Source organism: Capricornis sumatraensis, chromosome 9, assembly GCF_032405125.1.
Source record: "Capricornis sumatraensis isolate serow.1 chromosome 9, serow.2, whole genome shotgun sequence".
NCBI classification, from domain to species: domain Eukaryota; kingdom Metazoa; phylum Chordata; class Mammalia; order Artiodactyla; family Bovidae; genus Capricornis; species Capricornis sumatraensis.
In genome coordinates this window covers 65,744,182-65,762,568 of record NC_091077.1, presented here as the reverse complement: position 1 = coordinate 65,762,568, position 18,387 = coordinate 65,744,182, and the positions used below count along the sequence as shown (strand labels likewise).

Genomic DNA, 18,387 nt, shown 5'->3' with positions numbered 1-18,387 from the left:
CGCCTCCTGGCTCTCTCCGCGTGCATCCGCTGGCTTACTAAAAAGTTATCCGTGTGTCTTTCCAGGTATTTATAACACCTAGGCCTTGCTTTCTACAGCTCCAGGCCCTAAGCGAGATCTGCTTCCAGGGTCCAGCTAGGTTTTGGTTATGCCTTGGGATACGGCATGCCAGACACTTCCTAAAGACTTCTAGCCAGATCTAAATACAATCCCTTTTACAGTCTTCATTGGAGCTGCTCCTCAGCCTGAGAACTGAGCGATATGAACGTATTTTACAGTTAAAAAGACTGAGTCCCAAGGAGATAAAACGACTTGTCTGAAGTCAGATGGCAGAGCCAATATCTGCACATGAGATTTCTAATTGTGGGTTTCTGGATATTTTTGTTATTCCATGGAATAAGTGAGGCCGCAATCACCAACAACAGTAAAGATGCTGGCGGGAATCTTAGATAGCTCTTTAACCTGCAGCCTAGTTTTCCTTTAAGTCATAGGCGAATTGGTGGGACACACGGAAAAGGTGTCTGGCTTCACGTTTTGTCATCACCCGGGTCAATACAACCTCTGTGCCACCAGCTCCGATGATGGGACTGTGAAAATCTGGGAAGTAGAGGCAAAAACAGTTGTGACGGAACATGCACTCCATCAGGTACCATGGCTTACTGGTTTCTCAGACTATTAATAAGTATCTGTGTCAGAGTTCTCCTGCTTCAAGTATAGTTTTGCTAGCTCCTCTGTGCTAACTTTTATTTATATATATAATTGAATATAATTTTAAAAATATATAACATATTATTATAAATATATAGTATTTATTAAGTATATAATAAATTTATATAATATATATGGTAACTTTTATAATTGTGTTTGTTCATTAGATCAGAAGGTATATATTGTAAAGGTACCTCAAAATTTTTTTGGAAGGCGATACACATAAATCAGAGGTCAACAAACTGCACTGCTGCCTGCTTTTGCAGATTGTTTCACTGGAATACAATCACAGCCGTTCATTTTAGTATTGCCTACAATTTTAACTGTTGCTGCTTGCAGGCTACAATGGCAGAATTGAGAGTTAAAACAGACAATATGGCCCACACAATCTAAAATATTCACTCTCTGGCTCTTTACACGAAAAAGACTCTTGATATAAACTGTGAGTGAAACTTATTTTGAAACTAGATGGTTAATTGATATACCTGCCTAGAAAATATAGAAAAGAACTCAGTTAATCTTAGGAAGAATTTTGCACTAATCTACAAAGGAAAAAAAAAATTTAATCATTCTTAGCCTGAATTCTCCTATCGTTTGATTATAATATAATATTGCTATATGGGTGGTCCTAACAGTATTTATTAAGTACCTATAATATGCCTAGCATTATACAGATTAAAAACTAAAAATTAAGCAATAACAAATGAGAAGCAAATATATCTTTCCTTTGTTTTAAAGCATACAATATCAGCATTGCATTGGTCTCCTCGAGTAAAGGATCTGATAGTATCTGGAGATGAAAAAGGAGTAGTTTTCTGTTACTGGCTTAACAGAAATGACAGCCAGCACCTCTTTATAGAACCTAGAACAATTTTCTGTCTTACTTGCTCGCCTCATCATGAAGATTTAGTAGCTATTGGGTGAGTACTGTGCCATTTGCACTAATAATTTATTTTTGTTTATGATGTTATTTTGTATTTTCTTTACCTTCTCCTATCCCTTTATTCCTCACAGGAAACCATTTACAGGTATTAACCACTCTCCCTGCACCCCTCGTATTGTTATTCCTCGTATTGTTATTCCTGCACCCCTCGTATTGTTATTCCTCCAGGTCCTCACTGTATTTTTGTTTCCCTGGTTTCTGTGATACTGTACTTTCCTTATTCTTCATACCTGATTTCTTCAGTGAATCTCCAAATGTCAGAAATGTCCTCTTTCACCTCTTACTCCTCTGTACTTACCTTTGGTTATATTAATAACATTTATTCCCATAGGGTCAAATGACTCAGCTCTGCTCTGATTCTCAGCTCTTCCACTCAATTGGGAAAGCAGTGTGGCATTGGGATCCGTCTCCCCTGTGATCATCAAGGTTGTCTTCACATGAGTTGCCTCAGTAGGCGGTCCTCTCTCCCTTACTGCTCTATTTACTTATATCTCAAAGATGTCCATTCTGTCTAGTTTAAAGATGAGACATAAGCACAAGCATCTAAGAGGAGAAAGTCCAACAGGAGAGAATTCCAGACACTTGGAGGTGGGATAGATACACATGGTGACAACTTTTCCACAAACTCTGTTGCAGCAATGTGCATGTAGACATGAAGCCAGAGGAGGCATATGGGGGTCAGGGAGCATTAAACGGAAGATAACAAAGGCATGTTTCTATGCTGATAGAAATGAGGCAGAAGAGGGGGAATCTGTTGCAGGGGTGAACAGTGATGAATACAGGAGTGCTGAGAAGTCAAGAGGGAATTGGCCCCAGATCACAAGTAAAAAGAACCAGCTGAGAATGTGGAGATAGGTGTAAGTAGTTTCACAGATCTGCTTAGAAGAGAAGGGTGTTTCATTCTGATGGCTTCTGATTTTTTGTGAGGCACAAGTCAAGTTCAGAGTGGGACAGGAGCTGGATGTAGGACGAAGGTATGAAGAGAACAGGAAAATGAACAGGAAAATCTCAGAGAACAGGAAAATGAACTTTCTGATGGAAATTGCAGGTCCCGTGGTCCTGGTTGAGTGCCAAGCTGAGGATCATGATCGTGAATTTTAAGTAAACTACTCAAACTGATTGAGAAAGGGGGTGGTTGGATTCAACCAGGTTTGGGGTTCTGTGGAGTAAATACCCCTGAGAAAAAGGGGGAACAAAGGAGATAAGGATTTTATTTAAGGAGTGATTATAATGATGGATCATGAATCTGCTCTGCATGCAGGGATGAACAGGAAGACAGGTGTGCGTGAGTAACACTGAAAATGGAAAGGGTCTGTGATGGGAGGTCTCCATGGAATGGGAGCATTGTGGTGAGGGTACAAGAGACAGAACAGAAAGGGTGGTAGGCAGGGGTCAGAGAAGGGTAAATCAAACTGACCTTGAAAGATGAGCAGAAATTCACAAGAAGAGGTGAGTCTTTCAAACAGTCAAACAGGATTGAATCAAAATGATTTATTTTTAAATGTTCTTCAAAACAGTGATTAGTCCCTGAAGTCTTGATTGAAATTGCAAAATAGCTTGATCACATGTCTATTGTTTAGGTTATATAACTTGATGGTTTTCAAAGTCTCTATCTTCAAAGATTTGATATATTCTATGATTTTATTTTTTTAAATAAAGTTGTAACTGGGAAAAAAATTTTTTTAATAAAAAGAGAAATAAAGCTGTAGGATTATCTAGTGTATAGGAAAACAGGTATGCCCACTTTGGAGACCAATTTTGCACTTTCTAGTAAAGCAAAAATGTGACTAAGATTCTGGCAGTTCTGTTACTAAGCATCAAACCTGAAACTGTCTTAAGTGTGTGATAAGATTATTAATTAAGATTATTATATATTTTATAATCTTATAATGAGATTATTAATAGCATTTTATGTTTGTAACAGTAAAAAAAAAGTGAGAGCCTTTCAAAAGGAAAACGAGTAAACTTGAAGTATATTCATACAGTGGAGTACTATGCAATAGTATAAATGACTGATCAGGGACTAGAGTTACGTGTGTTAACATGGATGACTCACAAAAAGAATGAGTGGAAAAAACAAGCTACAGGAAAATAAACAACATGTTACCATGTATATGAAGCTTTTAAAGTACAAAGTAATTTTGTATCTCATTTAGGAATATATACAAAGAAAGTCTAGAACTAATATAACACAAGATAGAGGAATTGCAGTTTACCTCTGTGGAAGAGAGGGAGAAAAATTTGATTGGGATGAGATATACAGAGGATTTCAACTGTACTGCAAAGTTTTTTTTTTTCTTAAGCTAGAGAGTATATATTTCTTTATTGTGTCTGAAATACTTCATCATTTAAAGAAAAAACTATTAGAATGTCTCAATTTCTTCTAAATGGAAAAGAATGACAGTCTTGAAATACCCAGAACTACAGGTTAGAATTCTGCAGCTTTTGTTAGAAAAGTAAGATCACTTGTAAAATAAAAAGATATTTTTAGTGTATTAGGACAAATTCATTTCCAATTAGGGGGATTGCTGGCCCCTTTCAGGACTACTTTTCTTTAACGTTTCCCTCGAGCACAAGCATGCTCTGCTGTCAACCTTCATGCTGGGCAACATGCATAGTATAACATAGTACCTGGAATTTGATCATTTGATCAAAATATGAAATAAGTATACTTTGGAAAAAGGACAGAACAAAATTATTCCTTGTTCTCTTTCCTCCCTCCCCTCCATGCACTTAACTTGTAGAAATGCACAATAACTCCTAAGCCAAAAGTTTCCTAGAAAGACAGTCTGTATTTTTTAGCAATATTTCTAACCTTGTTTTTTAGCTACAAAGATGGCATAGTGGTTATAATTGACATCAGCAAGAAAGGAGAAGTTATGCACAGGCTTCGAGGCCACGATGATGAGATCCATTCCATAGCCTGGTGTCCCCTGTCGGGTGAAGACTGTTTATCCATAAACCAAGAGGAAAATTCAGGTAGAGATGATTTAAGAGGGTTCAGTACTCTTTAGACTCAAAGAACCAAGTGGGTAGAATAGTGCAATTTGAATTACATTTAAAACTAGATTTTACAGATCAAATCTATGAAAATGATAGTTACAGGAACTCTTGCAAACTAGTTTTTTCTTTAATGAGTTCATTTTTAAAGCAAATTAAAAACAAAATTACCATCTCTATCCTAGAAGAACCTGAAATTCCCAATGGGAAAGTTACAGCACAAACTCCAGTAACAAAAGGCTGCTACTTAGCCACTGGGAGCAAAGACCAGACCATTCGGATCTGGAGCTGCTCTAGAGGCCGAGGTAAGGCTAATATTCAACATTTCCCTTGTGATATAACTTCTATCAATCCAGTAAAAGCTTTTTTACTGTCTTATTATCCTGAGTGTGTGTCTTGACCGTCCATGGAACTTCTTTTAATCTGCAGGGGTGATGACTTTGAAATTGCCCTTTCTTAAAAGAAGAGGAGGGGGTGTAGACCCAACTGTTAAAGAGCGCCTTTGGTTGACACTCCATTGGCCCAAGGATCAGCCAACTCAGCTGGTATCCAGCTGTTTTGGGTAAGTTTTTTTTTTTTTTTTTTTGGTCATGCTCTCTAACACATTTTGTTTTCCTCTCTAGTCTCAGGAATTCCTAGGCTTCTCTTTCTAGACACAGAAGATGGAGACAGCAGTGGCTAAGAGGCCCATTATATTATGATGGACCATTTGTAATGGAAAAGTCATGGAATTAATGCCTGTGCTGTCTAATAAGAGTTATGAAAAGATCAAATAAGTACAGCCTGCTTGTTAAGTGTGGACTCTGAAGTCAGGCAGATTTCAGAATCAGTCTGTTACTTATCAGCTGTTCATAAGCAAGATTCTTCCCTTTTCTGAGCTTCAGTGACTTCACATGAATAAGGGGACGGTTATAGTGTTTCCTTTGTCCTAGGATGATTATGACCATTTGTTAAGCAAAATGTATTGACCCCCTGTTTCTAGGTGCTTGAGATGACAAGTGAATTTAACAGACAAGGTCCCTGCTTTAAGAGGCAATGCAGGTGGAGCATATAGGATCTCCTGAAGTGTTAGCAGTGACGCTACTACCCGCACTGCTCCAAAGCAGACATATGTCTTAAAGCCTTTGTGGTTGTGCAAATTATGGTGGCATTTTATAATTAAAGCTATTAGGAAAATCTGTTCAGAAGGTAGTCTAGTATGTTTGCATGGTTCAGAAAGAATGAAAGGATATAGTAAAGCTCCTTTTTAAAAATTTTAGCCACACCACATAGCTTGCAGGATCTCAGTTCCCTGACCAAATCGGGCAACTGCAGCGAAAGCAGAGTCCTAACCACTAGACTGCCAGCAAACTCCAGAGCTCTCTCTCCACCTCTGTCTTCTCTGCTTGGTTCTCCTCGCCATAGGCAATAATTTCTTTTGTTTTTGCGTCTGTTTTAGAATATGTAATTTGTCCCTCCTTAAAGGAACAATGAACAGAAAGTATTTTGCAGCTGAGGGCCCGCACTCTGGCCCAACACCACTTGTTTTCAGATTGCTCATGAAAGAGAACTGCTACTTGTTTTTCCTTCACAGAGGTGAACTGCTGCTATGGGATCTCACTCAGTCTTGGAGACGGAAATATACCCTCTTTAGTGGTTCATCAGAAGGGCAAAATCATTCAAGGATTGTGTTTAATTTATGTCCTCTGCAAACTGAAGAAGACAAACAGCTGCTGCTTTCCATATCAATGGACAGAGATGTAAGAACAGCTTATTTTGCATTCAATACTGTATATTGGTGATTTATAACTTGGATAGGATTAGAGGACTTTTTCAGACTATCATCAGTTCTCACACCTCACCTCCCCCCCAGGTTCCGATTTCAAAGTTACTGTTTCTGATTGGCATTAAATACATTAGCAGTAGAGAAGTAAAGGGAAGGGGAGGAACAACCAAGATGTCTTTTTGTTAAAGCAGATACGATAAGAAAGAGATGTGTGCATGAAAGGATGTGAGAGATCATCATGGTTTAGCTTTAAAATATCCTTGTCTATATAGTTTAGGTAGCAGAATCATCTGCTCTTGGCAGAGTCTCTGTAAGAGAGAATTGGCTTTATCTGAGTAACCTTACTGTTTTTCAGTAATCAAAGCTTGTTTGATAGACTTTGTTTTCTCCGAAGTCACTGTGTTAATAAACAAGTGAAGATTAAAAACTTAGAGCACTCCTCGTCCAACAGAAATGATAACATATTTTGCTTTTTGAGATAAACTCTGATTCTTCCACTGTCCTAAGACCATCGTCATCTTTTTTCTTTACTTTTTTTTTTGAGTTTACCAAATGAGATTATCAATGCTGTAATATTGTGGAAAGGCCAGTGGACTCTGGGAAATAGGAAGCCTGAGTTCTAGTGTATTGTGTGCCTTCAATTCACTTGGCATCTTAGCGAATAAATGTATTCCAAGATCCCTTTGAGCTCTACAGTTTACTGCTTTTTTTTTTTTCTAATTCCTACTGGAATAGGTAAGTTACATTCTCCTGCTGCGCTCATTGAGCCCATTCTGTCTGAAACATTGATTGTTTTTCCCGTTTCTCCAATCTTCGTAAAGACCCTAACCCTTAACCTTTTCAGGTAAAATGTTGGGACATGGCCACTCTGGAGTGCTGCTGGACCCTGCCTTCCCTCGGTGGGTTTGCCTACAGTCTGGCTTTCTCTCCTGTGGACACAGGCTGCTTAGCGATAGGCGTTGGGGATGGCATGATCCGCGTATGGAATACACTCTCCATAAAGAACAACTATGATGTGAAAAATTTTTGGCAAGGTGTCAAGTCCAAGGTTACAGCGGTAAGGATGCGTTCTTTGAACTTGCCATACACTGTTTTCAAATAACTAATTCTCTCTTAGAGAATACCTATTCACACAAATGAACTCTATAGGGAATTTACATTTCAGGAGTATTTTTGATGCAATTTGAAATTGGGAAAGCACAGGGACCCTCCCTAACCAAACGCACTACCTCCTAATTCAGAAATTTAGCTTTGTTTTGTGAAATTACATTTTTATTCAAGTCACCCTATTTTCTAATAGTAAGAAATTTAAAATAACCTGGATGTGCGTGCATTCATAGGAGGTACATTAAATTATAATATAACCACATGAGGAATAATAATGTTTGTGATTTTAAAAAAACCCACAGTACAGAAGTGTAGAAAGCAAAAATGTTCTCTTTTCCACCCTTGACTCTATTCTCCTGCTTCCATAATCCAAAGAACCACTGTTGATGTAACAAATCTTGTTAATTAATAATAGAATCATATTTTCTAAATTGTTCTGGAATCTTTTACTCCCCACCCAACAATGTATCACGAACATCATTTAAACATTTGATCCTATTTTTGTTTTTCAATTATATATAAAGTTTACTCACAAAAAATTTCTAGAAAGATACAGAACTGGTAGTGGGGTGTTTTGGATGGTGAAATTACAAGTGACTTTCTTGTTAGTACAATTTTTCTTTTAAATAATGAGAATTTGTTACTTTTAAAATTAGAAGACACCAAGAGCAAGAAGTGTTTCCAGCTGAACGCTGAAGTATAACTTAATGAATCCCTTAACAGTGCCCCTTTCTTCGTATTTCCTTGTAGCTGTGCTGGCACCTGACCAAGGAAGGCTGCTTAGCTTTTGGAACTGACGATGGAAAAGTGGGATTGTACGACACCTACTCCAACAAGTAAGAAATAGATGATCTTTATTTAGCCCATTGACCAAAATGTTAGTGAGTTCATTTTGAGTTCATAGACCCAGATGTTTATCATAGTAAGACTGAGAATCATCTTTAAGATTCTGACTCTGAGACTGGGGCTTAGAATTCAGAATTTTATTTTTAAAACATTTTTTCAGGTGATAGTGATGGTTCAGCCCATCTGACCTGTGAACACCACTGAAGTTTTTCTTTTCAGGAAAACATTTGCTTTTGTTTTCCCTCAACACTTTTTTTTTACAAAAGTTTTCAGGCATCCAAGAATGTTAAGTTATACATAGGGGCTTCCCTGGTGGCTCAGATGGTAAAGAATCTGCTTGCAATGCAGGAGACCCAGGTTTGATCCCTGAATTGGGAAGATCCCCTGGAGAACGGAATGGCTACCAACTATAGTATTTGGACAGAGAAGCATGGTGGGCTAGTCTATAGGGCTGCAAAGAGTCAGACACAACTGAGCGACTGATATTTATATGGGCTTCCCTGGTGGCTAAGACCATAAAGAATCTGCCTGCAATGTGGGAGACCCAGGTTTGATCCCCGGTTGGGAAGATCCCCTGGAGAAGGAAATGGCTACCACTCCAGTATTGTTGAGTGTAGAATTCCATGGACAGAGGAGCCTGGCAGGCTACAGGCCACGAGGTCACAAAGAGTCAGACACGACTGAGCGGCTAACATTTTCACTTTCAAGAGTGTTAAAAGCTTAGAATAAAGAACATCTCTGTTTCTTCCATTTTGAATTACCAGTTGTTAACATTTTGCCATACTTTTGGTACACTTAACAAAAATTAGCAGTAATCCATAACATGATGTAATATCCTGTGCATATACAAATTTCCTCAGTTGAGCCACAAATGTTCTTCTAGCAATTTTTTTTCAAACCTTTTTTTAATCAGGGGTCACACATTGTGTTTTTTTATTCCTCTTTAGCCTCTTATTATAGAATAGTCCCCCACTTCTTTCCGTAACACTGCCTTTCAATTTGAAGATTCCAGATAAGTCATTTTCTAGCATATTCTACATTTTGGACTTGTCTAGTTAATTCTTTGTGGTGACTTGTAATTCAGTTCACTCTTTCCTGTATTTCCTATATTCCTTGTCTTCCTTGTATTGCCTATAAACTTTCTAGACCAGCACTGCGTCTTTAGTCACAGGTGGCTACTGAAGTGTGCTAAGTGTAGAACACACTTGAGAGTTCAAAAAAGAAAAGAATGTAAGATGCCTCAATATTTATTTTAATTATAATTTAAAAGGTAATACTTTTTATACACTGAGCTAATTCCTAAAATTGAATTTCACTTGTTTCTGATACTTCTGTTAACATGGCTACTAGAAAGCTTTAAGTTGCAGACGGGGTTTGTATTTATGGCTCACAGTATAAATCTACTGGACACAGCTATTCTGAGTGCTATATTAGATTCCAAACCTGCACTGTTCAGTTTGGTAGCCACTGGCCACATGTGGCTACTTATGCTTAAGGTAATTAAAATTGAATAAAATTGGAGATTGAGCTCCTAGTCACATGTGCCACACTGCCAGTGCTCAAGGGCCATATCTGGCTAGTTCAGTTCAGTTCAGTTCAGTCCAGTCCAGTCGCTCAGTCGTGTCCAACTCTTTGCGACCCCATGAATCGCAGCACGCCAGGCCTACCTGTCCATCACCAACTCCCGGAGTTCACTCAGATTCACGTCCATCGAGTCAGTGATGTCATCCAGCCATCTCATCCTCGGTTGTCCCCTTCTCCTCCTGCCCCCAATCCCTCCCAGCATCAGAGTCTTTTCCAATGAGTCAACTCTTCACATGAGGTGGCCAAAGTACTGGAGTTTCAGCTTTAGTATCATTCCTTCCAAAGAAATCCCAGGGCTGATCTCCTTCAGAATGGACTGGTTGGATTCCTTGCAGTCCAAGGGACTCTCAAGAGTCTTCTCCAGCACCACAGTTCAAAAGCATCAATTCTTCAGCACTCAGCCTTCTTCACAGTCCAACTCTCACATCCATACATGACTACTGGAAAAACTATAGCCTTGACTAGACGGGCCTTAGTCGGCAAAGTAATGTCTCTGCTTTTGAATATGCTATCTAGGTTGGTCATAACTTTTCTTCCAAGGAGTAAGCATCTTTTAATTTCCCGGCTGCAGTCACCATCTGCAGTGATTTTGGAGCCCCCAAAAATAAAGTCTGACACTGTTTCCACTGTTTCTCCATCTATTTCCCATGAAGTGATGGGACCAGATGCCATGATCTTCGTTTTCTGAATGTTGAGCTTTAAGCCAACTTTTTCACTCTCCTCTTTCACTTTCATCAAGAGGCTTTTTAGTTCCTCTTCACTTTCTGCCATAAGGGTGGTGTCATCTGCATATCTGAGGTGATTGATATTTTTCCTGGCAATCTTGATTCCAGCTTGTGTTTCTTCCAGCCCAGCATTTCTCATGATGTACTCTGCATATAAGTTAAACAAGCAGGGTGACAATATACAGCCTTGATGTACTCCTTTACCTATTTGGAACCAGTCTGTTGTTCCATGTCCATATCTGGCTAAGGGCTACTTTATTGGACAGCACTGTTCTAGGCCAGGGATTAGAAAACTGTGGCCCATGAGCTAAGAAAGTGTTTAGTCGCTCAGTCGTGTCCAACTCTTTGCAATCCCATGAACTGTAGCCTGCCAGGCTCCTCTGACCATGGGATTTCTCAGGCAAGAATACTGGAGTGGGTTGCCATTTCCTCCTCCAAGGGATCTTCCCAACCCAGGGATCAAACCCAGGTCTCCTGCATTGCAGGCAGATTCTTTACCATCTGAGCCACCAGGGAAGCCCATGAGTTAAGAATAGTTTTATCTTTTAAAAATCAATGAAAAAGAATCAAGAATATTTCACAATGTGTGAAAAGTAAATAAAATTCAAGTTTCTCTGTCCATAAAGTTTTATTAGAGCCCTGCCACACTCATTTCATTACATCTTATCTGAGGCTGCTTGTGTGCTACACAGCAAAGTGGATGGACTATGATAAAAACTGCTAGACTCACAAAGTCTGAAGCACTGACTACCTGGCCCTTTACAGAAAGTCTGCCTACTCCTGTTCTAGATCATTTGCACCTAAGTGAGAATCATTCATTATACTGTAGAGCTAACCTTTTCATGTGCCAATTCTTTAGGTACTTGTGTATAACTTGTTGTTTATTGTTTAATCACTAAGTCATATCCGACTTTTTGCAACCCTATGGACTGTAGCCCACCAGGCTCCTCTTGGGATTTCCCAGGCAAGAATACTGAGTGGGTAGCCATTCCCTTCTCCAGGGGATCTTCCCAAGCCAGGGATCGAACCTGTATCTCCTGCATTGGCAGGCAGATTCTTTACCAGTGAACCACCAGGGAAGACCCTATGTATAACTTACACACAGTTAACTGTTTTTCTCCATTTTTAATCTTTTTTTTAAAAGGCTACACTGTTTCAAAGAAGTACTTAATAAAATAAAATTATATATCAATTTAAATAGCTTTGTGTCAGTACAAAATTACTAATTCTAGTAAATTACTATCTTTTGCTTATTATAAGCTAAATATTCAAACTGACAGCAGCAAAGGTATATAATAGGAGGAAGGACGTTACTGTAGATATATTTATTGCTAGGTATTCAGCCAGAAACGCTTTTTCTGTTTCCTTTAGCCAAAGAAAATTTGGTTTATTGTCTAGACTGATCATGATAAATGTGTCGGATACATGGAAATAAAGAAGTCAACAACTCATTCAGTCACAGATACTGGAATTCTAAAATCACACAAAGAGTATAGTATATGTTAAAGGTAATAACTGCACTGCCCTGTCTGGACACATCAGATATCATTAATCAACCACAACCTTCAAAAATAACCCTGAAGAGCAAGGTTTCTTTTTAAAATAATAAATAAAAACCAAAAACTCGAATGACCATATGACCCTGCAATTTCACTCCTCAAGATATATCCAAAAAAAAACAAAAAGACTCATTCTAAAAGATACATGCACCCCAATCTTCAAAGCAGCATTATTTACCATTGCCAAGGTATGGGAGTAACCTAAATGTCCATCAGCAGATGAAAGGATAAAAAAGATGTGGTACACACACACAGGAATGCTACTCAGCCATAAAAAACAATGAAATTTCACCACTTGCAGCCACGTAGTTGGATATAAAGGACATTATTTCATTAAGTGAAATAAGTCAGACAGAAAAAGACAAGTACTGTATGATATCACTTATATATGGACTCTAAAAAATACAACCAACTACTGAATATAACAAAAAAGAAGCAGACTCACAGATACATTGAACAAACTAGTGGTTACCGGTGGGGGGAGGGGTGGATTATAGAGATGGAGGAGGGGAAGGTATAAACTATTGGGTGTAAGGCTCAAGGGTGTACTGTATAACATGGGGAGTATACCCAGCATTTTGTAATAACTAAATGGAAAGTAATCTTAAAAAATTGTAAAACATTGAAAAAAAATTTTAAATAAATACCATTATTAGGTAGAAAGGATGGAAGAAATGAATGTTTGTGAAGAATAAAAATACTAATCCAGAGGAAAAAAACCTAAAAACCTATCTACTCTGAAATCTTGGGAAGTCCCTGGCTGTCCAGTGGTTAGGACTGCACGCTGCTACTGCAGGAGGCACAGTTTCAATCCTTGGTCCAGGATCCTGCAAGCTGCTTAGAACAGCCAAAAATAAAAAAATTAAGCCTTAGTTTGAGAATGTGATGTTAATGACAGGTTAAGCCAAAAATGATTCTAGTCTTTTACTTGACTATAAGGTGGAGATATTTGCATAGTGATAATATATGCTTAGTAGTAACCTTAGTTGTGGGCTGAACAGTTTGCATTTTCTGTCTTGTCCTGTTTTTCTCAAGTTGTAGCCTTTACTTTTGTATATAACTACAGTAATATTAGAATATTTGACATTTAAGTGAAGTGAGAAATTCAGGAATAGATAGGGAAAATGACCCTGGCCAGTTAAGGGATATTAATAACTTTTTTCTAGGTAAAGTACGTTTGGGACTTATTTTTCAGTTGCTCTTATTACATGGTGTATTATTTAAATGTTTGCTTCTTTACAATCAGTTACTTGGAGACGGGTACTGTTATTTTTCTTTAATATCAGCAACTAAGTTTGTAACAGGCAACTTTTTTAAAAAAGATGGTCTCTTTTCCACTGTACCTTTTTAAATCTTTCTGTTTATAATTTCCCTTCCCCCCAGACCTCCACAGATTTCCAGCACATATCACAAGAAGACTGTGTACTCGTTAGCCTGGGGACCACCAGTACCTGCCATGGCACTCGGTAAGTATCTGAATCATTCTCTAACAAATGTAAGACTATTCTCTTTCAACTTAATCCTAGGATATTCAGCCTGGAAAAAGTCATAAACATTCTAGTGCAATACATCCTTATGCAGGCTGCTGTGTTGTCCCTGGGGTCCGTGAGGGCAGTTGTAACAGGTGATCAGTTAGAAACCATTCACCTAGAATAAGCCTCTCCAAATTATAGTATTTGGTCTCTCTGTGCTGAATTTTTTATTGTGACTACAGTTATCTCATGCTAGGTCCTGATACCTAATCTAATAATTTTCACTAAAACTTGCTATTGCCTTTTAATTTTATCAGAATTATAATGTTGGGAATTCCTTGGCAGTCCAGTGGTGCAGACTGCATGCTCTCACTGCCAAGTGCCAGGTTCAGTCCCTGGCTGGGCAACTAAGATCCCACAAGCCACTCAGTGTGGCCAAAAAAATAAACACTTTATTTTTAAAAATTTTTTAAAGAATTATAATGTTAATGATCATCTGTTTCAGCCTACAGTTAAAGCAGGGTTAGAATTTCTCAGACGATCTCTTGTTGCCTGTGAATACATTCTGACCCTTTTCTAGCCCCTCAGTCTTGCCTTTCTTATTCCTACAATGGTAGGTCTTGCAGAATTTATAAATTGAATATGTTCAGCAAAATCTTTAGTAGTCTTTTCTTCAGCATCTATAGTGGAACATCTGTATATCTGCCTAACTGCAGCGTAAGTCATCAGACCTCAAGCAGCATTGTAGAGTTAATTCATCCATTTAGCAAATGCTGATCCTTGATTTGTGCCAAACAGTTCTACAGTAGTGAAAATAAAACGTGTCCTTACAAAAACCCATCAGAACCACTGTTTACTTCCTAAAATAAACAGGAAAGTTACTATAACACCAATTGCTTTGAGAATAGCTTCTTACATTTAATCATAGGAAGTCCTGCAGCTTCATATATTTAAATACCAGACAGTACTTATTTCTGTAAGAGAAGATAAATTCCCCAAAACTTTGAGAACATGTCTTCTGATCCCAGCTTTGGCACCCCTACTGTTTTGAGTGGCAGAAGATTAAACATGTCATAGTATAATATGGTCATATTAAGCAACAAACAGTTAAGCTGGTGAAGTACAAAACTGATAAGCTTTCTTTTCTTATTCCATGTAGGAGAAGGAGACAGACTTTCCCTCACTTTATACAGTTGTGGAGGAGAAGGGATTGTCTTACAACACAACCCTTGGAAGCTTAGTGGAGAGGCCTTTGACATCAACAAACTCATCAGGGACACCAATTCAATCAAAGTAAGTTCTTGTGATTTGAAGTCTTCTCATGATCTCTCTGTTTTATCTTCTCATCTTGCATGATAAATGGCATTATGTGAGGTATCCATTATGCTGTCAGATTTCAGGCTTCTCTCAGTTGCAATGGTTATTTATTATAAACTTTCAGATCTTGAATATAAAGCACCCTTTTCACACCTGCCGCTTTCTCCAGAGGGAGGTGTTTGTAAAATTTACTTTATAATATGTTATCCAAGTACAACTATGAGGTATTTTGCTCAAAACAGAATTATCATTTTGGTTTTTTAGTGAAATAATTACAGATTTATACAAAAGCTTCAAAAATAATGCAAATAATTTCCTTATATCCTTCACCCAGATTTCCACGTTTAATCACATTTTCTTTACCATTATATCAATATATCTGTATGCCAGAACTGTCTTTTTTAATGAAACCATAAATGTTGAGTTTTCCTTACTCTTTCAAATGAGCATTTTTTACTTTTGCTCATTATTTTTGTATGGCTATTTTTGTTATAAAAATAATATTTAATCATAAATTGAATTGTTTTTAATGGCTATATTCCTTCATGTTTTAAATGTTATCTGAACATTTAACAGTGAATAAAAGAGGCAAAATTCCTGTTCCTAACAAGCTTTTAGTTTTGTAAGACTTAAATAATATAGATCAGAAGTTCACATAAGGAATTTGGGCCGGAAATGGAAATTTAGAGTCCCTCTATATGAGTGGTAGCTAAAGAAGCTGTGGGCATGTATGAGGTGGTCTGTGGAGAGACAAGTAAGAAAAGAAGAGGGCCCAGGCAGCCTTGGGGAACAAAGGAACTGTTCTCTAATAAAAACAGAAGAGAAAAATAAAATTCTGGAAAAGAAACAGAAGAGATGGGAAGAAAAGAGGGTGGCGTATATGACTTCTGTTAAGATGACAGGCCCCGTGTTATCGAAGCCAGTGGACATGTTTCATGTCTTACTGTGGGATAAAAATCATTTTAATTAAGTTCATTTCACAAGGTTAGACACTGCAAATATTTAATATTCACTGGCCTGTCTTTTGTCTCAGTTAGGAAATCATATTTAGCATACTTGTTCTTAGTAACTCTTTGGCAAATTATGTAGATTATTTATAAGAATGGCTGTTGTAATTAGAACATTTTTAAACCAAGGTTTGTTTGTTTTTTCCCCTCACACTGTCATCATTGATTTATAAGTTGTGTGGCAAGAACAATGTTTTTAGTCGAGATTGGTTTGTTTTGCTTTTCTAGTACAAATTGCCTGTACACACAGAGATCAGCTGGAAAGCAGATGGCAAAATCATGGCTCTTGGCAATGAAGATGGGTATGTGTTTGTTTTTTAAAAAAAAAAAAACTTTGTAATTGCACATATATTTGATCACAAGCTAGTGCCATCTGTAATGTTAGTTGGGAAAGCCTAGCTGTATTTGATATTCTGACTTATCCCTGATATCCTTAAATAACTCAGGAGCTGTCTGCATTATTGAGAACTGCAAAATAAGTTAAATATTTATAGCTCAAAGAGAATGTTTGCCTACTCTGTTTTGGTTGTAGTATGCTTCACAGAACGCTCATTTCCAGAATTAAGTTCCCTAAATCTCCTTTCATTCTTTGTAAAGAAAAAAAAAGGAGAAATGCTTTTTAGCTCTTACTATATCCTTTCCAATGTTTTGGTTTGGTTTTTTAGGGTGTTTTGGTTTGTTTTGCCCTTTCCGGTATTGATCATAGTAACATGGTACTGTTGCAGTCATTGGTTTATTAATTCTTCTTTTAGTTTTACCCTGGTACCATTTATTATTTTTAGAGCATGATAAATACAACTTTCCAGAGGTTGTTGAGATTTATTAAAGCTGCTGAAAGAACTGCCTTTTGTACCTGATTTTTTGTAAGAGAGTAACCTCTGCAGTTTAGATTGGGTTATCCTATTCCATTTCACCTTTCTTTGACTGATGGAATGAGGGTGATACCTGCTTGCACTGAACTGTAATTTTAGCATCCTTTCTTATCTTGGTGTGTTTGTTATTCCAGGTCAATAGAAATATTCAAGGCTCCTAACCTGAAACTGATCTGCACCATCCAGCAACATCATAAGCTTGTGAATACCATTAGCTGGCATCATGAGCATGGCAGCCAGCCAGAACTGAGCTATCTGATGGCCTCTGGCTCCAACAATGCAGTCATTTATGTGCACAACCTGCAGACTGTCATAGGTAACTTTGGTTTCTTTCCATACTGGGGGTGGTATATGTGTTCAGCTACTTTTTGTTCCAATCTTCGTACATTTTCCTTTTTCTTTGGTATTAAACACTACTCTTAATATTTTTCTGCTTTCAAAAGTAATGTATTCACCTGATTTAAAACAAACAAAAATTTCAAACATAACAATACATGTTAACTTAGAAAGTGAAGTACCTCCCTTATTCCCATCCCTCATTAATAAACATTGCTGTTTCCTCCAAATTTTCTAAAGTATAGTTATTGCCAAGTCACTCTCCAAAAGATGGTGCCAATGTATATTCCCTTCCTTCAGTGTTTGAGTATTTGACACGTACAACATACATCCCATCCCATGCATGACTGCATCTAATTCTTACAATCCTGGGAGGTAGGTTTTGTTATCTTCATTTTCCTAATTGAGGCTCAGAGGGGTTAGCTCACTTCCATGCGTCCCACAGCTCATACGTGATAGAGCCCAGATTCATTCCCACACTGTCTGATTGCAGCATCTGCATGTGTTGTGGTAACTACTAGTCCCTGCCTAGCAGGTTGATCTTTTTCATATTTTCATACAACTTATTCCTTAACAAGGCTTAAACTTCTCTGAACTTCCTCAGCACCTAGAAGAAGTTTAAGTGGTCAGAAGAGCTTTTTTTAATGTGAAAGAAGATAATTACTTTTTTTCTTAATATGAAGGAAAAAACAAACACATAACCCATCTTCATTGCCAAGAGCTATAATTTTTGTTTTTTAATATGCTTTTGTTTGTTTTGCCTGAAGAGACAAATCCAAAGTAATACTGCTATCATTTATGTCAAAGAGTTCCTTTCTAAGAGTTCTAAGGTTTCCAGTTTTACATTTAGGTCTTTAATCCATTGTGAGTTTATTTCTTTATAAGGTGTGAAAAAATGTTTTAATCTCATTCTTTCACAGGTAGCTGTCCAGTTTTTCCAGCATCACTTACAGGAGAACATTAACTTAATTCTTAAAAGCAGTGCAGATCTTTGTCTACTGAAATACTATCATCCTGGTTTGTTTTTTATTTCGTATCTACTGAATAACAGAAAAAGGGAAAAAATGACCAGGAAAAACTTCATTTTTATCTTCTTATATTTAAATAATTCACACTTAGAGGAAAGTTGCAAAAATAGTATGAAGG

At 37.5% G+C, this 18,387-nt stretch overlaps 1 protein-coding gene across 2 annotated transcripts in view; it reads left to right on the top strand.

Moving 5' to 3' along the window:
• The window catches only part of GEMIN5 (gem nuclear organelle associated protein 5), a 38,492-nt gene that overhangs the window by 358 nt on the left and 19,747 nt on the right, over positions 1-18,387 (top strand). Inside the window, exons 2-13 of one of the 2 annotated variants that reach the window (XM_068980243.1) lie at positions 486-646; positions 1,447-1,628; positions 4,479-4,630; positions 4,840-4,956; positions 5,081-5,213; positions 6,225-6,390; positions 7,261-7,473; positions 8,274-8,359; positions 13,621-13,703; positions 14,869-15,002; positions 16,262-16,335; positions 17,040-17,221. In XM_068980243.1, the coding sequence (XP_068836344.1) occupies positions 486-646; positions 1,447-1,628; positions 4,479-4,630; positions 4,840-4,956; positions 5,081-5,213; positions 6,225-6,390; positions 7,261-7,473; positions 8,274-8,359; positions 13,621-13,703; positions 14,869-15,002; positions 16,262-16,335; positions 17,040-17,221 (1,683 nt within the window). Of the gene's footprint in view, positions 1-485; positions 647-1,446; positions 1,629-4,478; positions 4,631-4,836; positions 4,957-5,080; positions 5,214-6,224; positions 6,391-7,260; positions 7,474-8,273; positions 8,360-13,620; positions 13,704-14,868; positions 15,003-16,261; positions 16,336-17,039; positions 17,222-18,387 lie in introns of both variants that reach the window. The other variant, XM_068980242.1, reaches the window with a different exon arrangement.